The 20,095-nt window shown below is 42.3% G+C and overlaps 1 protein-coding gene across 1 annotated transcript in view; it reads left to right on the forward strand.

Annotated features, from left to right (window-relative positions):
• The window catches only part of adamts17 (ADAM metallopeptidase with thrombospondin type 1 motif, 17), a 97,929-nt gene that overhangs the window by 33,474 nt on the left and 44,360 nt on the right, over positions 1-20,095 (forward strand). Inside the window, exons 8-9 of the mRNA XM_071908908.2 lie at positions 14,731-14,836; positions 18,324-18,464. Coding sequence (XP_071765009.2) covers positions 14,731-14,836; positions 18,324-18,464 — 247 coding nt within the window. The remainder of the gene's footprint in view (positions 1-14,730; positions 14,837-18,323; positions 18,465-20,095) is intronic.

Consider the following 20,095-nt stretch of genomic DNA (forward strand, 5'->3'; position numbering starts at 1 on the left):
AACTCCACTCACAACAAATAGAGGACTGGCCAGCATACTTATACACAAGGATTTTTACATTTACATTTAATGCATTTACTTTTACTTACTTTGTGCTCCAGAGTGACTTATAGTGAGTGCAACAGTAGAATAAACCTACAGTCCTAGATCACCAGCAATTAACCAATAGTCAGGAGGTCAAGGGTCAAAACCCCAGCATTAGACACTAGAAGTAATAAATAATGCTGTGTTCCTATAGGATGATCATGTTTGATAGAAGTAGGTCTAGGGTAAACACCTAGACTCAGGTTACCCACCTTTTTATTTGCAGAATAGAGTTTATAGCCACTCTTTCAGGCTGACGTGAATCTGTGTGACATTAATTCATAGCATATATCATCGTAACAGGGATTAAACTGATCTAAGTGATTTGGGGATAAGGGTCTTTTCAGGAAAAAGCATGAATGAATGCTTTTTCATTTTGTTTGCATTGGTTGGGTTTGACTGCAGGTCATAGTTTTCCCACCTTTTTATTTATCACTACATCACTGGTCATAAGTCATGCACATATTTCACTTTGGCATGACAGCCTAAACTTAAGCATCACTCAGAAAATTGATTTGCGATCTGTCTTCGCTGTGTGTTTCTCTACAAAAATCGCCGGCCTAAGTGAAGCAAATTACATTTTTTATGCACCGGTGGAAAATATTTTCTTGTGATGTTGACGCTCTCCGCTCAACTTTTCAACTCAAACAAATGATCTACTCTTATGCAGTCATATTCTTGGTGGTGCATGAATAGCTTTTGCCTCCGTGAACCTCGCTCGTTGCTGTATTATGTAATGCTGGAACTCCTCCATCCGCAACTGTGATTTATGCCTCTGGAAGTCAAAGAATTGGCTTCATTTCCATAAAAGCCAAACCACTTTTCTTTTCTGCTCGTTTCCCTACTTGACCACATAAACTCACAGTGGAGGATTGTTTGGGTCTAGTGTATGTAATTTACAAGAGCGATACAAATGTCTTGTTCAACAAAGTCCTTCAGAAGGAAAACACTAAAACTCTAAAATCTGAATGACACAGAGACAACAAGTAAGGGTTTTACACTGAATATAGAACTGAGTCAGGTCCTGTAATATATTGACATGCATACATTGTCATATGAAACCCTTGTCATGTGAAATAGGCCTTTGAACAGGGTCCAGTAAAGCTGCTGATTTCCATAGGAGGAGGAATTCCCCTTCTGAAACTTCAGGAAGGAGGCTGAGCGCTTCCAGTCTCAGCCGGCATCTGAGGCTGAAATTAGAGTGGGCCCTCGCCACTTTTCATTTAATTTATGAGAAGAATCTCCCTGTGTGTGTGTGTGTGTGTGTGTGTGTGTGTGTGTGTGTGTGCTCTAGTGTATTTACAAGAGTTTGAAAGAGAGTGTTGGATCTGTGAGTGCCTGTCTGGTTTCCTCTCCTTTGAAGAGGCCTCGTAGTTTCAATTGCTGCTCTGTTGCCAAGACCCGTGGTTTTAGCTTCATATCAGATCCAACAGTAGCCTGTGTGTGTGTGTGTTTGTGTGTGTGTGTGTGTGTGTGTGTGTGTGTGTGTGTGTGTGTGTGTGTAGCACATGCAAATGCAGTCTTAAGTGTATAAATGTGAGTTTCCTCAGTGCATTGTTCTTATTCTAAGTATTTGTAGGCATCTTTGAAGAAACCTTCATAACAAAATTCTAACTTAAACTAGATGAAACAAGACCTACAGTAAGACTTCAAACATTGGAACAAGAATACTGACACACTGGTCATGGAAACTGTCATGGAATAGTCATGAAATTTGATCAACAAAAATGTATAGATATCATGAATCTTGTATGTACTCAGCCTTCATACTGCACTCACAAAATAGGTTTACATGTTTCAATTTTTGAAAATTTCCATCAAACTGGATATTAACAAATTCTAACTTAATTCTAACCCCATTCATATGCCTTAGTTTTATTAGTAACTATATCATGAATTTCCATCAAACTGAAATGATTTAACTATACGTTATTTGTTGACCAACAACAGTCAGACACTAAAGTCACCATGAAACCAAACAAATTTCTATTCTACTGTTTAAAAATCTTTTTTTGAAACTGTGTTCAAGAGGATAAAATCTACTTAATCCTTTTTTTTTTCCCTTAATACCCGAGAGGTCAGCGTTCATGTGTTGAGTGTGTAGGTGTGTGTGGAGAGCAGATCAACAGACACACTGGTGGTATTTCCTACCTGATGCTCAGTGAACCATCTCACCTCAGCCTCATTGACCCACAGGAGTGAGGAAAGGAGTTTTTCTTCTCTTTTTTTTCTGCTAATCTGCTTCTTTGCTTCCCCTTTATCTTCTCGGCTGCAGGTCCTGACAGGGCCGGGGAGTGTTTAGTCACACTGAGTGGCCTTTTCACTGCGGAAATATCCATCTTAACCAGCCATTTAGTGCAGTATTGAGTCTTAGAAATGTAGTTTTTCTTAAAACACGTGACCAAATCTGCCAGTGGGGTGAGATGATTTCACTTGTTTCCAATGCAGCCTCAAGAATATTCTCGAAACAAGTGAAATATCTTGAAAAAAGGAAGTTTGCTTCACTAGTATCAACAAAATGTCGCTTGATTCAAGAAAATTTTTGTACCGAGGTGTTACAGTTAATTTGACAATGAGATATTGACGTTCAAAAATGCTACACATAATACCTTTTAAGGAAAAAGGCACAAATGAATGCTCTTCTGAACATACAGCTGATTTCTGTTGATACTTGTGGTGGTTTTTCCTTTTAAAAACCACCAACTGGAGGTCTTATTAACCACCTTTTCATTTCCGACTATCACTGATTACGACCCCACATACAAGAAATAGAGCTTTTGTACTTTAGAACCGCTCCTGACCCGAGCTGCGCGCGGCGAAAGGGTAAAAATAAGCGGTGAGTCATTCAGCAAGTGTCTGATATCGTATGTAGCGCTGCTGTTCTTGCCTTTATTCATCATGCACACGATGTTCTCGCCTTTTCCCCCCAGCGCTTACAGCATAAGCTCCGGGAAGGCTCTGTCCAGGAGATATCTGCTGTGTTCGCACGCTGTCTGTCCACCTACAGCGGCTCCGCCTACTGAATGTCACGCTGAAACTTTAATGAGACGCGGGGGAAAAGGTCATTGCCTGTAAGAGGGAAGATGCGGCAGAGGGAAGAGACGTCCTCGTCACTTTTCTGTCCGCCCTCGCGCTGGATGCCTTGTGACATTCAGACTCAAAAGCTTTTATTGCCAAGTACATACAGCAACATGTAAGACGGAATTAGGCTCGATGAAACGGTGCTGTGAGATGAGAATTAACACATACAGCAGGTAGGAAGGTGGTACAAGGACATGCAGGACCTTGTATATAATGCAAAGGAGACAGTGCAAGATATATATTTAGACAGTAGAATGTATAAATGTCAGGTAGCCAAATGCATCGTCATCTAATTTAAGGATGTGTGAATTGTTCCATATCAGTGACACTAAAAGACATTCTTTATTCTGATGCCATTTTTTATTTATTTTAAAGCTGCAATAGGCAGTTTTGTACATCGGCTGCCTCAAATGTCTGTGCGATGTAACCATTAGAATTTTAGGACTACGATACCCAGAAATCCTGGGTGAGGTCAGTAAACTAAATTGTTCTCTGGACGGAGCTGCAGTTTCTGAGACACTTTTGGATTTCACTCTTGAGTTTCGGTACTTCCCTAACCAGAGACCCTTTGAAGAACCCTGCTTGGCACTGTGAGGAGACATGAGAAGTGTAGAATGAAGGGGAGGCTCTGGTCGCCAGTGAAATACCGCTGCTCATATTGTTTTTTTCAATTACAGGGTTGATTCGCCTGTCAAACGGTAACGCAGGTGTCCTGAGGCAAGGAGGGCAGAAACTTTCCTGTGGAGTAGAAAGGCAAAAAGCTGGCTTGATCTTAATTTTCGGTGTGAATGCAGACGGTGAAAGCGGGGAGCTCACAATCCCTCTTTTTTGTCTTTTTAAGCAGGAGGCGTTGGAAAGGTTACCACAGGGATAACTGGCTCACGGAACCAAGCGTTCACAGCTGCATCGTTTTTTGATCATTTAATTAGTGGTGCATGTCTCCCACATCTCTGGAGTCGATGCTGACTCTTGGTTCTATTTGTGGAAGTCAGTGGAATCGACTGCTCAGTGCCTTTGGATTTAACTATAGGAAGCTGCATTTTAGACCACTGTGTATGTGGCACCCAAAAGGCTCTTGTAACTCTTTTGTTAGGGAATTAGCTTAAAGCAAATTCATGCAAATGAATAACTTTACACCTTTATCTTTTCATGCTCCTCCATACTGTTCTAATCCATGTTCAGCTCTGGTTGCTAACCCTAACTTTTAACTTTTTTTCTAAATAACTTTCTCATCTTTAAGTGAAAGAAATCACTACACTGTGCAGGTAGCTGTAGCATACACAGGTAGTTTCTCTGACAGACCAGTGAGTGAGCACTAGACTACGCACACAATGCTCGCTCCCTTATGAAGTAAAGGGAGAAGTCTCGACTTCATGTTGAAGCAGCTGAGAGATTGGTCAAGTGGTATACCTCTCTTCACCTCTTGTTAGCTATTTTATGTACACAGACATATCATTGGTCGAAAACCCAGAATCAACAGATACCAAGAGTCGACTTCAGTTTCGACAGCCAGAGTGATTGGCTGAGAGCCGACCTTGACTCTCAAGCTTGTTGGAGTTGAGGAATCGACTCTTCAGCAGTCGACCCTCCACCACCACCTTTAGAGGTCTGTTACCTTGGGTTGTGTAGCTTCCTGTCCATGATATAACCCCAAAATTGGTGATTCTCTGTTATCTGTTGCTCCGGTAGAGGTGAATGGAGAATTGCGTTTTTTTTCTCTTTCCATTCACTGCCATTGTATCGTGGAACAGGTCTCAAAATCACACTTCTGGCATTTAAAGGAACGCGAACAAAGCAGATTCACTATATAAAAATACTACTCATGCTGCTGAATTGTTAGTAGGTGAATCGCTTCCTTTATGTTTATTAAACCTTTCAGTTTGTGAAGCAGGACTCACCGAGTGTTGGGTTGTTCACCCACCCAGGCATGTTGTTGCGGTGACTGTCCAGTTAGTGCAGTGGGTCTTGTAGAAAACTGGGGCAGTAATGTTGAACAGACGCAGGGTCAGTCTTATATCTTGGCGTTCATATGACACCTTTATGACGTTTTTTCACGCTCTGGAGGGAGACCCCTTTAAAATGTGCGGAACATGTGAAGTATATAAATGCATGGCGCGGTCCGCTGTATTACATGATCATCTGATATCCATATGGAGATGTCTGGCACACTCAGAATGCAGAGTTGCGCTCAAAAGGGGATGCCAGGTCACTTGGAAAGAGATCCTGTAGTTTGAATGAATTTGCCAGTGCTTTTTTCTGCTCTGCAGACCTGGGTCAAACAGTATTTCAGATGCAAAAAAGTTGGCACCGAAGGAAGTAATGCATAAGGATGAATCAGATCGGTTCAGGCAAGTTCTTAATCACCGAAAATTACATTAAATTGACTTTCAAATACTTTCCTCTGATTGTCTAAACTTTCCAGCATTGTATTGTCCTATTTGGCAAAGAGGACCCATCTGGCACATACAGTAAGTAGGCTAAAACAAATCATAAGTATTGGCAAATGCTGTTTCATCCAGGTCTGGTTTTCAGTATCAGATGTTTTCTAAGCTCACTCCTCAACAGCATGGCAGGTGTTGAGGAATTTTCTTCCATCTAGAGGAATGAGTAGAGTGGCTGCCTTGGCCTGAGCTCAGACCAGACCTGCTTCACTCCATCAGGTCAGTGTAAGCACTGGGGTTTGACTGATATGGCTTTTTAAAAGCTGATATTGATACCGATATTTTTGGATTGAAGCAGCTTATAGCCAATCATTTGAGCTGATATTCAATTTCAATTTATTTTTTGGCATCAAAATTTTACTATTTTGATGCCAAAAAAACAAAAAAATAATAATATGATATAATAAGTATTCAGTGTTTGTCCCAGAATTTTATTCTTTGGTGGAATCAGCATTTAGACCATGGGACATTAAAACTCTCCACTGAAACTCAGGATATTATAGTAACTACATATTCATCCATACATGTGTAGAATTTGATCAAAACGTCACATTATAATCAGTATAGATTAAGAAGTTCACATAGACAACCAATGTAGTATTGATCAATTCTATAATAAATATGTGATCAATCAAACTGCATCATATCCATCATATCAGAGGTGGACGACCCTGACTGGCTGATATCTGAAGATGCCAGTATCGCCCCCGTATATCAGTGTAACCATACATAGCGCTGCTCCCCACACATTATCACATATTATCAGCATGCACATAGCTATGATGTAATGGAAGCTGAGGCAGACAGAGGCAGCGCTGTGTGTTGCAAGGCATTGTGGTTTCTACAGCGGGGCAGCTCCTGGCCATGCCTGGCCCTGCAGAGCGCTGCTCTGCCATAATACTCTCAACCTGCTAATCTTCCAGCACAATGAGAACACTCCTGCTCTTTGTGCTAGCTGGCCCGAAGTGTGTGACCCACTTTGAGCCTCACTATAATCACAGGACTCATAAAAAAATCTTCCTTCACCCGCCTGCCACCCACGCTTCCCCTCCCTGCTCCTCTTATCCAGAGCTTTCTCAAAGGTTTTCATGTCAAGGACCTGCAAATAGACAAACATTACACCACAGAGCCCCATTGATAAGATTCAGTCCCAGGGTCCCATATGGGAAGATTTCAGTTGTTGATCTATTGTATTTCATTGTACAACTGTCTACACTATGTAGGGAGATAATAGTAATGAGTGAAACCTATGATGAGAATAATATATTTTTTAGACATTCTTTAATTGGGATAATTTCTAGTGAAATCAATTATAGTGAAATTAAACTATTCCTCATTTTGCTTGGGACCCCCTGGAACCCCCTCAAGGCCCCCTGGAGGACCCCGAACCCCACTTTGAGAACCCCAGAATTAAGGAAATTAGGTTGTTTCACTACATACAGATCACATATCAATTTCACATCGCTGCAGACCACTTGAGTACAGTTTCTTACTAACAGCGGCCCTCCAGAGAGTACATCTCTTCTTGCTGTTGTACAGAATGGATCCATTTAGCAAAATCAAAACATGGTGGCTTTCCTCTTATCTGTCTCCCATCTTTACCTCTTTGCCCCATGCCATCGTCAGCGTCCCCCCCTTCCCCCCCACCACCACCTTTAAACAAGTGTTTTGATTTAGTTTTTGGTTTGGTATTTCTTACATGCCCAGACATAACTTTGGCGGCCCCGGGGTTTGAAGGGAGGGGAGCGGAGGTAATGGTTGGTTTATTCTTTTGTTTATTTTCTTATTGGCTTCCATCAGAGCAGCTGGACCCCCTGCTTTTGGCTCCTGACTGGAACGTAGGGCCGACACAACACGACATGGAAGAAAGCGAAAGAGATTAGGGCTCGACAGATATTGGGTTTTGAAGGCCGATACCAATGCTGATATTTTTAGACTGAAGTTGCCAATAGCCAATATCTTGAAATTTGACCGTTTTCATGCTAAAAGCTTATAAGTATTCAGTGTTTCCCCCCAGAGTTTTATTCTTATCAGGGTGGAAAAGACTCTGAAACAGCATTTCGACCATCATGGGACACTAAAACTCTCCACTGAAACTCATACTTATGGAATTATTTTAGAATTAGCGTCTCTTTAAGGCCAATGTTCCCATACTTTTTCAAATCAAGGATCCCTAAATTGACCATAAACCCCCATTTGACTAGACTGCATGCCAAGGAGGAACCCCATCTAAGAAGAACTGCGTTGTTACATATGACTTGTTACAGAATTATGTAACTGTCTATCTAGGTGGGGTGATACCAACAGTGGGGAGAGTGAGACATATGATCAAAACGTCCTTATGCATTCTCTTATTGTGCTAAGCTCAACACAGTCAATAAAAACTATACCTCATTTTACTCTTAAGAACCCCTGGTGATCCCCAGAGCCCAGTTTGGGATACATTAGGCCTTTAAATGAAGATTTACAACTAACATTATTGGACAATTAAATCAATAAATGAAGTGGAAAGAAAATAAATTTCATGTCAGGTTTTATAGAGTGTTTTTCTGCTGCTGTGGTCAGGGAGGAACCTCCATCATATCAGAGGTGACGACACTGACTGACTCACATCTGATATTTAATAAAAGGCCAATATCGGCCCCATATATGGGCAGACGGATATATGGGTCTAACTGTAAAAGAGATATAGGATATATAAGAGTGCAAGAGAGGGTGAAGCTGCGAAGGAAGAGCAGCAGTGACGGTGGGATGGAGCGGTGAGACGGGGAGTTGAAGTAATATCCGTAGCCGTATCCTATTTCCTGTGTTTGGTTTACTAGAGCAGAGATGTAAAGGGAGAGCAGGGGGTTGGCTGGATGTTGAACGAGGCCCGGATGGCTGGAGACGCATGGTTGACTTTATGGAGTGGCTGTTGACTGGTGGGAGGTGACGTTGCACAAATCAGCTGATTCACACTCTCAGGGTGTGTGTGTGTGTGTATTAATTTTGTGCGTACTTCAAGTGTGCATGGAAAAGGGCATGGAATCAAACAGTAGGAGGTCTCTGACTGTGTGTATGCGCAATTGTGTGTATATGTGTGTGTACACTGTATGTGTGTGTGTGCAAATGTGAGTATGTGCAAATACGTGTGTATATGTGCATGTACATTGTGTGTGTGTGTATGTGTGTTTATGTGAATGTGTACATGCGTGTACGTGTGTATTTGTTTACATGTATATTTGTGTGTATGTGCAAATGTGTATGCATGTTTGTGCATGCGTGTTGATGCAAATGTGTGTATATGCAAATTCATGTGCATATGTGTGTACTTGTGTATGTGCAAAATTGTGTGTATGTGTATGTGTGTTTGTAGGATTAGGGTGTATGTGTATGCGAAAATGCGTGTATATGTGTGTGTGCATGTTTGAATTTGTTTATACATATATATGTATCTGCATGTGTGTGTGTGTGTGTGTATGTGTGTGTATGGGTGGTGGGGGGTTTGTGTCACAGCAAGGGCAGTGGGGTCAGTGTAGGGTGAACAAGTATTTGTGTGTGTGTGTGTGTGTGTGTGTGTGTGTGTGTGTGTCAGGCTGAACAAAGCGTCTCTTCCAGGCTGACTCAGGCCTGTGTTGTCAGCACTGGGAGCTTCGACTGCCGAGGATTCAGCCGCTCAATGGAAAGCCCTTCATGTTCTAACGGCGAATTAGCGCAAAATAAATCGCCGGGCCGACCCCGCTTGTAGGCAGCGCAGCGCTGTGAGTCTAGAGGCCTGATGAGGCTTTGTCGCTCTTTTGAGGCTGTCTGGCTGGATGTGCCGCCAGCTCTGTGAGCCACCGCATCACTGTTTGATCAGCCAGCTAGCCGCTAACGCCGGGTCAAATCTGAACACTGATAAACGCAGCGCTGTGGATCGCGGCCCTTTGTCCCGGGGCTTTAGCCTCAGAAGTGCTGGCTTCAACGGATCTTTGATGCTGCAAAAAATCTCAGCCACGCATTACCTCACTGTGGAGCTTCACCAGTGATCTCTTTGTTATCCACACGGGCTTTACGGGTCCAGCATGGTAAACGCTTGTTCGGATTCTAATAGCTGAAGGTGAATCTGGCTGGATATGCAAAAACAGGGATGCATAGGCCCAAAACTCCAGTCCAAGCTGAGCAGCTGAGTTTGGAATTATAACAGCCATATTAGCATCCAGTATCATTTAAATGTAATCTGAACAGCTAGAGCTCACACTCACAAATGGTAGAAAAAACATCTTTAACTGAGTGGTCTCAAAGTAAAGTTACCCCATCCAGGGTTGTTTCTTGTCCTGATGATGGGGTTATTCAAAGATGCTTTGCATGTTATGACATATTATGAGAACAAGCTGAATCTGGCTGGACAGGCAAAAACCGTTGTAGGCTCAAAAATGGAGGAAAAAACTTTTCTACTTGGCTGGCTGACTTTGGAATAATAAAAGCCCTAGTAGCACCCAGTATCATTTAAAGGGAATCTGAGCAACTTGATGCAAGAGGAGCTTGCACTCAAATGGAAGAGGTCTCAATGTAAAGTCTTCATTGTACAAAATGTTCTTGAGTTACTCCATCAGGGTTTTTTTTGCCCTGATAATGGGGTATCTCAGAAGTGTTTTGCACTTGTCCACTTAAGCACTTGTTACACTGTATTATTATTAGCACAAACTGAATCTGGACATACAAATCGGGGGTGAGTAGGCACAAAAATCCATTGAAGACTACATGCAAAAAAAAATAAAAATAAAAATGGACAAGAGAGAGACAGTGATGGCTCTGCTTCCCCTTGAAGAAGAGGATGAGGGGTCCGTTCTGAGATGGAGGATGTTGGTACATGACGTCCTTCTAGGGAGAGCAGAGGTTTGTCATCATCAAGAGGTTTGCAGATGGGGCCAGTTTCAAGGGCTATTTTCCATTCATGTGATGTGTGGCTAAAGCTGAGACGTGAGGTGAAAGTTTGGAGGAGATGTTCACCTAGTGTGACCAAACCATTGAAAATAACTAAAACAATGGTGCAGGTGCACTCAAAAAAGCACTGTGATCACAGCATTGTGGTCAGATTTAGAATATAATGGAAACGTTTTTTATTCCATTTGTGAGTGCGAGCTCCGAGCATCTAGCTGTTCAAATTTCTTCCACTGATACTGGATGCTGCTACAGCTTTTATTATTCTAAAGTCAGCTGCTCAGCTATTGGCTCATTTGTGGTCCTTAGGGGGGGTTTTGGTCATAGCTAATTTAGTCTGCTGTGAAACCATGCAGCGTTGACACAAGCATTACACCATGGTGAGATGGAAACAAAAGTCAATCAAAAAACAAGGTGCTTCTTCTCATCTAGCACTCATTAGGTCTTCCCATTACACCATCTCTCCCCTGTACATTTTCTCATTACCGCACATTTCCCCTCCTAAACACATAAGTAGCCATGTAAACAACCATTTAAATATGATCTCAGGGCACGTGAAAGCAGAAAAATGAATATTTCGGGACTGTTTTTATTTGGATAAATACATCAAGGATTCTTTCCTATAATTCTAGCCGATCATAGACATTATACACACACATAATTGCAGCCTCTGACTAAGCATGCATGGTTGTAAAACACAGCAAACCAGTGAAGAGGGGGGAAAAAAAAAAAACATGTAAGAATCCAGGCCAACATCTGTTTTCATCAGCCCAAAATGTTTCCAGTGAAGAGGGGTTTTGCCTCAGCCCAATCCAACCCAAAGCCACCATGTTTTGATTTTGCTAAATGGATCCATTCTGTACAACAGCAAGACGAGATGTACGGAGCAGCAGAGAGCTCTGGAGGGCCGCTGTTAGGAAGAGACTGTACTCAAGTGGTCTGCAGCGATGTGAAATTGATATGTGATCTGTATGTAGTGCAACAACCTAATTCTGGGGTTCTCAAAGTGGGGTTTGGGGTCGTTGAGGCGGTCTCAGGGGTCCTTGGGGGGGTTCTAGGGGGTTCCCAGCAAAATGGGGGATAGTTTAGTTTCACTCTAATTTAATTCAATAGGGATTTTTTCAATTAGAGAATGTATGCTTTAGGTTTCACTCTCACTGCTATTATCTCCCTATGTACACTGTAGACGCTTCTACAATTAAATCACAACAAAAATCTTCCTGTATGGATTCCTGGGACTAAACCTTATCCAATGGGGATCCGTGGGGCCTGATGACATCCAGCCACATTGTCGTTTGTTATCCGAAATCATGAGACATTGATGAATTCCACTCTGTTATTTAATATTTGATACCTTAACTGAACTTGGGGGATTATCCTTGCATGATCTTTCTCTCTCTGCTTATCCAACGACAGCGGCAGTCGCCTTCCTTTCATCACCGTCTTAATATCTGTCTCTGCTTATGTGTATTTGCTCTCTAGGCAAGGTCTGTTTCATTAAAGCCAGCGCTTCCCAGTCATTCTCTCTGTCTGTTTAAGCTCATCTTTAAACACAGACCCAACCCATTGTTTGAGCATATGGATCTCTCTCTCTCTCTCTGCTGTGTGACAGTCCAGAGTCTTGACTTGAGAGCAAGAAAACATGAATACGACAAAGGAACCTAGACAATCAACTTAGTCATTCAGTCGCATTTTGTTGCCGCTGCATGCAGTTTTACCACAGTGCCTCGTGTTTTATTATAAGAGATAAATTCGAGACTGCTCCAGGCCTGAGGTGTGAGTGGAATAAGAAATTGCTGGAGACTTTAAAACAGAGGTACAGCTTGGAAAGCAGAGTGTAAAACATAATATGAGAGTCCAGAGCCTCCGCCATAGTCTAGAATGTATTTCATTGGGCCGTACATGAGGGAGCCAAAGCCTATAATCTCACTGTATTTTCTTGTCAGTCACAGTGGAACTACCATACAAACAGCTGTGATTTTCCACCTATATTACCAGAGATAAATTCAGGGTTGAATGTGTGTGTGTGTGTGTGTGTGTGTGTGTGTGTGTGTGCATGCAAATGCCCATGTGTGTGTTAGTTCATAAAAATTCAGGCATTTCCTTTAACAGCCTCATTATAGTTTCCCCCCAAATAAACACGTCTTTTATCATTAGGATGGGAGCTGGTTGCTGTTGTTCACATATTTTTGCAGTATACAACCTGGCTTTTAACACGCACACACACACACACACACACACACACACACACACACTCACTCACATGCAGAGATACGCGGACAAGCTCACACACATACAATCACATAAACATTACATAGCATTGCAGAGAGCATGGGTCGTCCCTCTGGTGATGTCATCTCTAGTCACAGTATCACTTTAGTTGAGTTAAGGTGAGGTAGCACACCTTCTGGCAGCCATATTGGAGGTAACAGAACAGCTGGTTGCATTGCTAAACATACATATTAGCCACAGAACTGAATAGACATGGTTCATTTCTGTGCTGTTGTGACTGGGAACAGATCATTTTATCATTGATACATCGAATGCTTTTGTGTTTAGCTAATGTAAGCTTGTTATAAACACATCTTATTTGTACACAAGCAAACCTTAACTTATCTAGTAGAAGCTAGTGTTAGTAGTGGTTAGTAGTTGCATGTTAACATTAACATTATCTTTGGTTGTTTTGCTAAATTAGCCTGCAGGCTAGTTAGCTAGCTAACAAAGCCAAAACGCTGTTTGTTCAGGCTAACTGAGCTGAGTGTTTTCAAGCGTTTTCAACTCACACTGTCATAGTAACCTAAATTTGGAAACAAATCTACTTTATCAAACTATTCACTTTTATTTATAATGTCACTGAATTGACCTACACCCCACAACAATCTTTTTCATCTCTCTCTCTTTTCTAGCCTAGTTGTTATATATTTAGCTATTATTTGCGCACAGCTAATTCTGCAGTGGACCTCCATGATGGAGCCAGTCATGGCTGACAGATTTGTGACGCAACTGCAAAGCCTCTATTAAGCCTGAACTTTATAACTTCATAACTTTGTGAATTCATTGCTCTACTTTATCTAATAGTCTAATAGCCATTTGAACTTCCCCCAGCTGTTTCTCTGTGTTATTCCTTCTTCCTTTACCGATTCTGTATCTTATCTCAGCTTTGCTCAGCAACCTGAATCCTGAATCCTCATTCACTTCATGCACCAGTGAAGTAATAAGTGTGTTTGCTGTGTTGGCTGATAAGGCCAAAATGTGATCTCTCTCTCTCTCTCTCTGTCAGCCTTTTGCAGAAAGCTCATCTGGCTTTGATTGCCTTATCCTTGTCAATGATTTAATTTATGCCTGTCTGGATTCAAATGAGCTTCTCTGGCCAGGCTCCAGAGGCAGACAGAAAGCAGGTGTGTGTGTGTGTGTGTGTGTGTGTGTGTGTGTGTGTGTGTGTGTGTGTGTGCTGACACATGGAGAGCTGTAACGTGCACCCCAGCGCACGCTTGGCTGAAAGGCTGATTGATTGTTTTTTAAACATTTTTGGCCACTCATGTATACTCACGCAGTCAACCTGCTTTTAAACATGTCTGGATGCCAGCAATACCTGACTCAAGCATTCAGACGTGTCAGACCTTTCGGCGGTGTGTACAACCCATGTATTTTAAGCCCAGAGACTTCCATTTTTAAAGTAGGCTAATGAGTTGAGTGGGAATGCTATTCAACAAAAACACAACTTGAATGGGGTCCTGCTTAGGGTTATACTGATATATGGGGCTGATATTGTCCTTTTATTAAAAATCCGATATTCACCAGTCAGTGTCATCCGCCTCTGATATGATGCAGTTTGATTGATTACTTATTTATTGTAGAACTGATCAATACTGAACTGGTTGTCTGTAGGAAATGTTAACCTATATTGATTTTGTTCAGATTCCACACAAGTATCATGGTCAGAGGCTTTTTCACTCTGACAAGAATAAAATCCAGCAGAGAAGCAATAATGATGCAATATCATTGTTATATTGGCCATACACGGCCCTGCCTTTGATAAACTGATATTCATACATCATTGATATAAGACATGTAATGATAACCTCATCCAGATCCCACATCTCCTCCCACTATCCTCCCTTGATCCCTCTGGTTTTGGATTTTTCTATGAAATTTTTTGAAGAATGGGCAAAGGAAGGAATCCACATTAAACTAATTGTCATTTCATGTCACTCTGTTGCAGGTATTGCTTATCTGGGAGGAGTTTGCAGTGCCAAGAGGAAGTGTGTGTTAGCAGAGGACAATGGACTCAACTTGGCCTTCACCATCGCTCATGAGCTGGGACACAAGTATGTTTCAGCCTAGATTTAATGCTCACGATTTATAGAGATGTATTCCAGCAATATGTCATATCATTATACTGATGCTTCATTTTTCGTCTTCCTGTTGTGAGCACCATTCACAAAATTGTGGTTATGGAGGGTACATTGTCATTAATTCCTTTGCAAATGCACAGTTTATTGCATGGTGGCATTTGGTATCAGAGCAGTGGGTAATGCCGCACTGTGTCATTTTTCTATCTTTTGCATGTTAAGATAAGATACAATATAATATGATACGATGCGATATGATGTGATATGATACGTTTGTTTATATCCAACAAAGCCAGGTTTAGCCTTTTTTGCCAACCTCTCTGGCAATGATCATAAATACATTGTCATAAATACAGTACAGTGATGCTGCTTCTTCTCAGTCTTGTTTTACTCCTTACTAGTTACACTCTGTGATAACCATCAGTTAGGATTTTGCGCTGTTAAGCATACCAGACTGCAAGAGTTAACGGTGGTACTCCCATAGGGCTTCAAGCAGAGGGAATGAGCCGATCTTGTCTTGCACAGTCTCTCTCAGTGTCAGAACAATAACATGATATTTTTTACATAAACATGTTATTTGATGCTGCTTTTGCAAGTTTTCTGATATAATCAGTGGTATTATTTCTGCTGATAGGCGCCAAGCTCAGCTGATTATTTTTTCGCTCAGTGTGGTGTTGCAACGAGGTGTCTGTTAATTCTGGAAACTTATCTTACTGCAGCCCTCACATAAAGCCCTCATTGACAGCCCAGCCACACAGAGCTAATGCCAAATTCACCTGGAAATAATGCCAAAGTTTATTAACCTTTGCAGCAGCTCTGTGGCTGTGCCAGGCCCCTCAGGAGTTATCACAGTTTTCATCGGGCAGCTCTGCTCCGGCTTCAGGGCCAGGAAAGGTAACAAGCTGGCAGAGAGTGTGTCTGACTGCTGTTCATGTACACGTGTACACACACACACACACACACACACACACCAAACATGCTGCAGGTTTATGGAAGTAGTGTTACACAAGCACACACATGCGCATGCAAGCACACACACACTACAAGGCGTTATTGTCCAGTGTGTGTGAAATAGCTATTAAAGCAATAAGGTGCCCCTATAAACTCTGAGCTCAGGCTGGCACTGCATGGAGGTTTGGATGTGACCATGTTACAGAAACACAGCAATAGGATAAAAATGGAATGGTTAAAGTTGCACTAGGCAAGATTGTTATGTAAAATATTGTCTTATCAGTCTAAATCACAAAGTGGGGCTGCTGCAGAGAAGAGTATCCCCTCATTACTAATTGAGACCCCATAGATTCTCCCTATTTGCTGAAAATGGAATTCTGCTGTCGGGTATGGCCACAGAAAGTGAGGAATCAAAACATAAGTGTGAAATCCACACTGTCTCCTAAACAGCAGTGAGCAGCGCTCCATCCAGAGAAGCCTGGACTCACCAACGTTAGATCTTTTTCTCTCTCATCCCTTTGGTATCCTTTGGTATAAAGCATCACAGACTGGCTGGGTTGGGAAACATGAGCGTGTTGTGTGCACTTCAGAGTTGCTAACGTGTGAAGTTGCCTAGGCAGTTTTAAGTCTTAGCTTTCAAGTCCCACCGACAATGAGGTATGATTTTAATACTTGTAAGAAGGTTACATGACATTTGGTGTATTTAACTTTTGACTCTCCAGTTGTTGCATAGCGTGGGGTTTGTCACTAGGGAGCTCTAGCAGTTTCTTACTGAGCCGGTGTCCTATTGATGTGTTTGTGCTGGTGGAGTCCCATTAACACTGATTTATCAAGGGCTCCGCATGGTGGTTACTCTGCCAGTTGTGGAGCCTTGTGGGACTGAAACACCAATCAAAAAGCCCCGAAAAGATTGGATTGATTCTGTTAAGTCCATATTGTTTTCAATCAAGTGTACTCAAGAGTAACTCATTGAGCACATTTTGGTTTTTGATTCCATCTGCAAGACAGACAGGATCAATTATGTTCTTTGATGGATCTGTTGTTCTATTTGTTGGTCTTTACTGGTATACTGCACAGATAATCACATCTATCTTGATATACTACTGATTCCTTATACTGTATGGTGAGTAGTGGAGTGGTGAAGATAATATGACTTTTCTGGTCTAGCCTGATTCGGCCTGGCCCAGTTGGATCTATTCCCCTCCTCTGAAAGCAATGTATTATCCTCCACAGTGGACGTGGACAAATATGGGTCCTGATATGTAATTTTATATTGCTTTCATTTAAACCGGGGGAAAAGAAGAGTCTACACTCGTAATTTATTAGTTTCTGAGTTGCTGCCTGGAGTTCAGACTGGGTTGTTGTTTTTAATTTGCAAATGTAGGTCATGGCTTTGGGAGGAAACACACACACACAGTAACTCAGCCCAAGTGAAGTCCTCCCTGTTTCAACATACACACTCCTCTCTCTCTGTCTATCTCTCTCTCTCTCTCTCTCTCTCTCTCTCTCTCTCTCCCCCTCTCTCACATAGACATGCTTGTGTGTGCACACATGCACTGGGTGAGAGATCCTTTCCTGTCAAAGCTTCCCTCAGGCAGTGACTTTCCTCCGCGAATATGTTGCAGGTGTGTTAAGATGTGCTGCTGGGCGAAGGGAATTCAGCGCAGTGTGCTGCTTTTCCATGGTGTTGTAAGCGAGTGCACTAGGTGTGTGCTAAATTAAAATGTAACGCTTACATTCCCTGATGGATTGTGTTTGTAATGTCTGTTGCTGTATTTCCGCCTACATGGATATCTTTTCAGCCACTCTAGAGAGAGTTGTGAGACAAAAAAACAGAATTACTCAGTGGAGCTTTGGGACAAAAATGCATCCATACAGTACAAGGAGATCAGTTATGATAGCAATATTTGGGGCAGCCCCAGAGGAGATTTCACTCTCTGCAACTCAGTAGAAGCCGTGGCCTTCTCCACACTCCTCCTTTTCATGTGGAAATCTGCTACTGAACCGTCGCGTAAACACCGGAGGAGGTCATGGCACATCTAAAACTAGAAAAACTGAAATACTCTCCTTGTGGTTCCACCCAGAAGTTTGGTAAGGTTTGGCAACCGTTTTTAAATCTGCACTAGGCAAGATTTGTATGTAAAAATACACCCGTTTTCCTCTCTCCTTCCTTTGGTATCCTTTGGTATAAAGCATCACAGACTGGCGAGCGCACTGTGTGCAGTTTACTGACGTCACCTCACAGGATTTCTGGGTGTTGAATTCCACAAAATTCCAACGGTTACCTCTTGCTTCCATTCGGGGCCGCCAATGTGGTTCGATTTGTATTGTACATTATTCAATCTTAGTTGTTGTGTCCTGTGTATGTCTTTGTTATGTGTATTATATGGGGAACTGAGTGCTTCATTTGCTTAAAAGCACATCCATGACCTCCAAAGGTGGTGGCTGGTACACCTGATTCCAGTTCTTGTGTTTTTTGAAATACCTAAGTGTCCCTTTTCTCTGTCCTTAGTATGGGAATGAGCCACGATGACGACCACGCCACTTGCACCGGCCACTCCCACATCATGTCCGGCGAATGGGTGAAAGGCAGGAACCCTAGTGACCTATCCTGGTCTTCCTGTAGCCGTGACGACCTGGAGAACTTCCTCAGGTGAGAGACAGCTGCACACTGTGGGTGAATGCTGAGGTTGACATTTAAGATAGTAGACTTTCAACTTCCAGTACAGTACTAGTACACTGTATTAGACTGTGGTTGTACTGGGCAGCTCCCAATGGCTGACAATACAAGACTGTGGTTATACTGGGAAGCTCCCAGTGTGAATGTGTGTAACTGTATGAATATGAAGCAGGGTGGTGCTGAAAAAGATCATGGAGCTCAGTCGACTTTCCCTGGATAAATAAAGGTTAAAAAAAATCAACTTTTGGACTGCCAAATGGATGATGGTTTCACTGCCCTCTTTACTCTTGCTGTCCTTTCTCTGTGTCTCTCTCTCTCGCTCTCTCTCACTCTCTCTCTCTCTCACACACACACACACACACACACACACACCATTGGACTGCCAAGTGGGCTGAGAGTGTCAGTATGTTGGCAGAGCCCTCAGTGGGCCCAGTATAAGCTGCACCACTGGGAGTCTATGGTGGCCTTTTTAACTATAGCATAATGTTAAAAGAATGGAAAATCTAACTCAGTCTCGGTCTGCTCAGCCAAAAGCCACTCTGTTCCAGCTTCTGATTGAATTCTTGCATAGCACATAGTATGGAAGAGTGAATATGACTTTACAAAGTCACACACGCACACACACACACACGCACATGCACACGCACACGCACATGCACACGCACACGCACGCATGCGCACACACACACACACACCTTAGAATAACAATCTCTCATGCCTATCAGCCAATTATTCCATTGGCTTTGCTAGTTGGAGTTCCTGAGAGTGACTTTGAAGGCTAAGGCTGTGAACAAAACCTGGTTTTGACTATTTACTTTTACTGAAGATTTTTGGCAATTAGCTGATGCTCTATCAGTCTTAAAACCTATTTATTCACTACCATCTGGCTAACCTTAGCTTTGCACTGGGAGTGACTCAATCTCTTCTTAGAGTAAGTTTAGTTAGCACTACTTCAGGTTCCTACCTGTGGGGATCTAGTAGCCTATATGTATCCCGTTTCCCAGTCTGTAAGCACTCATGTGCAGTGAGGTGTTTGCTATAGATTTGTCTATAAGACGCTGCACTGATTGCTTAGTTGTTGTCTGTTAGACAAGTAAAGGCTACAACAGCTGGACTTGGAGTTGTCTCCAAGACATGCTAGGTCAAAATGTCTGCAAGACAAACAGTATCAGCTTACTGAATAAAAGGTGTTTGCTATAGATTTGTCTGTAAGATGCTACAAATGCTAACAGACTACCTTTATTTTTCACATCTTTAACAGTTATGCTAACTTACTTACCAATGCAAAGTAGCCTACAAATTCAGCATTGCACTGCAGATCTTGAAGGAGGCGCTCAAATTCAAGGAGTCATTGGGGAGGAGCTTGGTGAAACATGGGTCCCATCCAGTTGTCTGACAGACAGCGACGGGGGCCAATTTTACACACAAGCGTGTGGTATTTAAATGAGCATTGTCCTCCTGGGTGCATCTACTGATTGGCTGGAGAGGACGGCATGGGTCCGTGAACGAAGCCAGCACTGGTGGAACTGTATTATACATAACTTCACGGATTCCAACTGGGTTCATAATTTCCGTATGCGAAAGCACACCTTCAACCAAATGTG

The sequence above is a fragment of the Centroberyx gerrardi genome, chromosome 1 (assembly GCF_048128805.1).
Source record: "Centroberyx gerrardi isolate f3 chromosome 1, fCenGer3.hap1.cur.20231027, whole genome shotgun sequence".
Taxonomy (NCBI): domain Eukaryota; kingdom Metazoa; phylum Chordata; class Actinopteri; order Beryciformes; family Berycidae; genus Centroberyx; species Centroberyx gerrardi.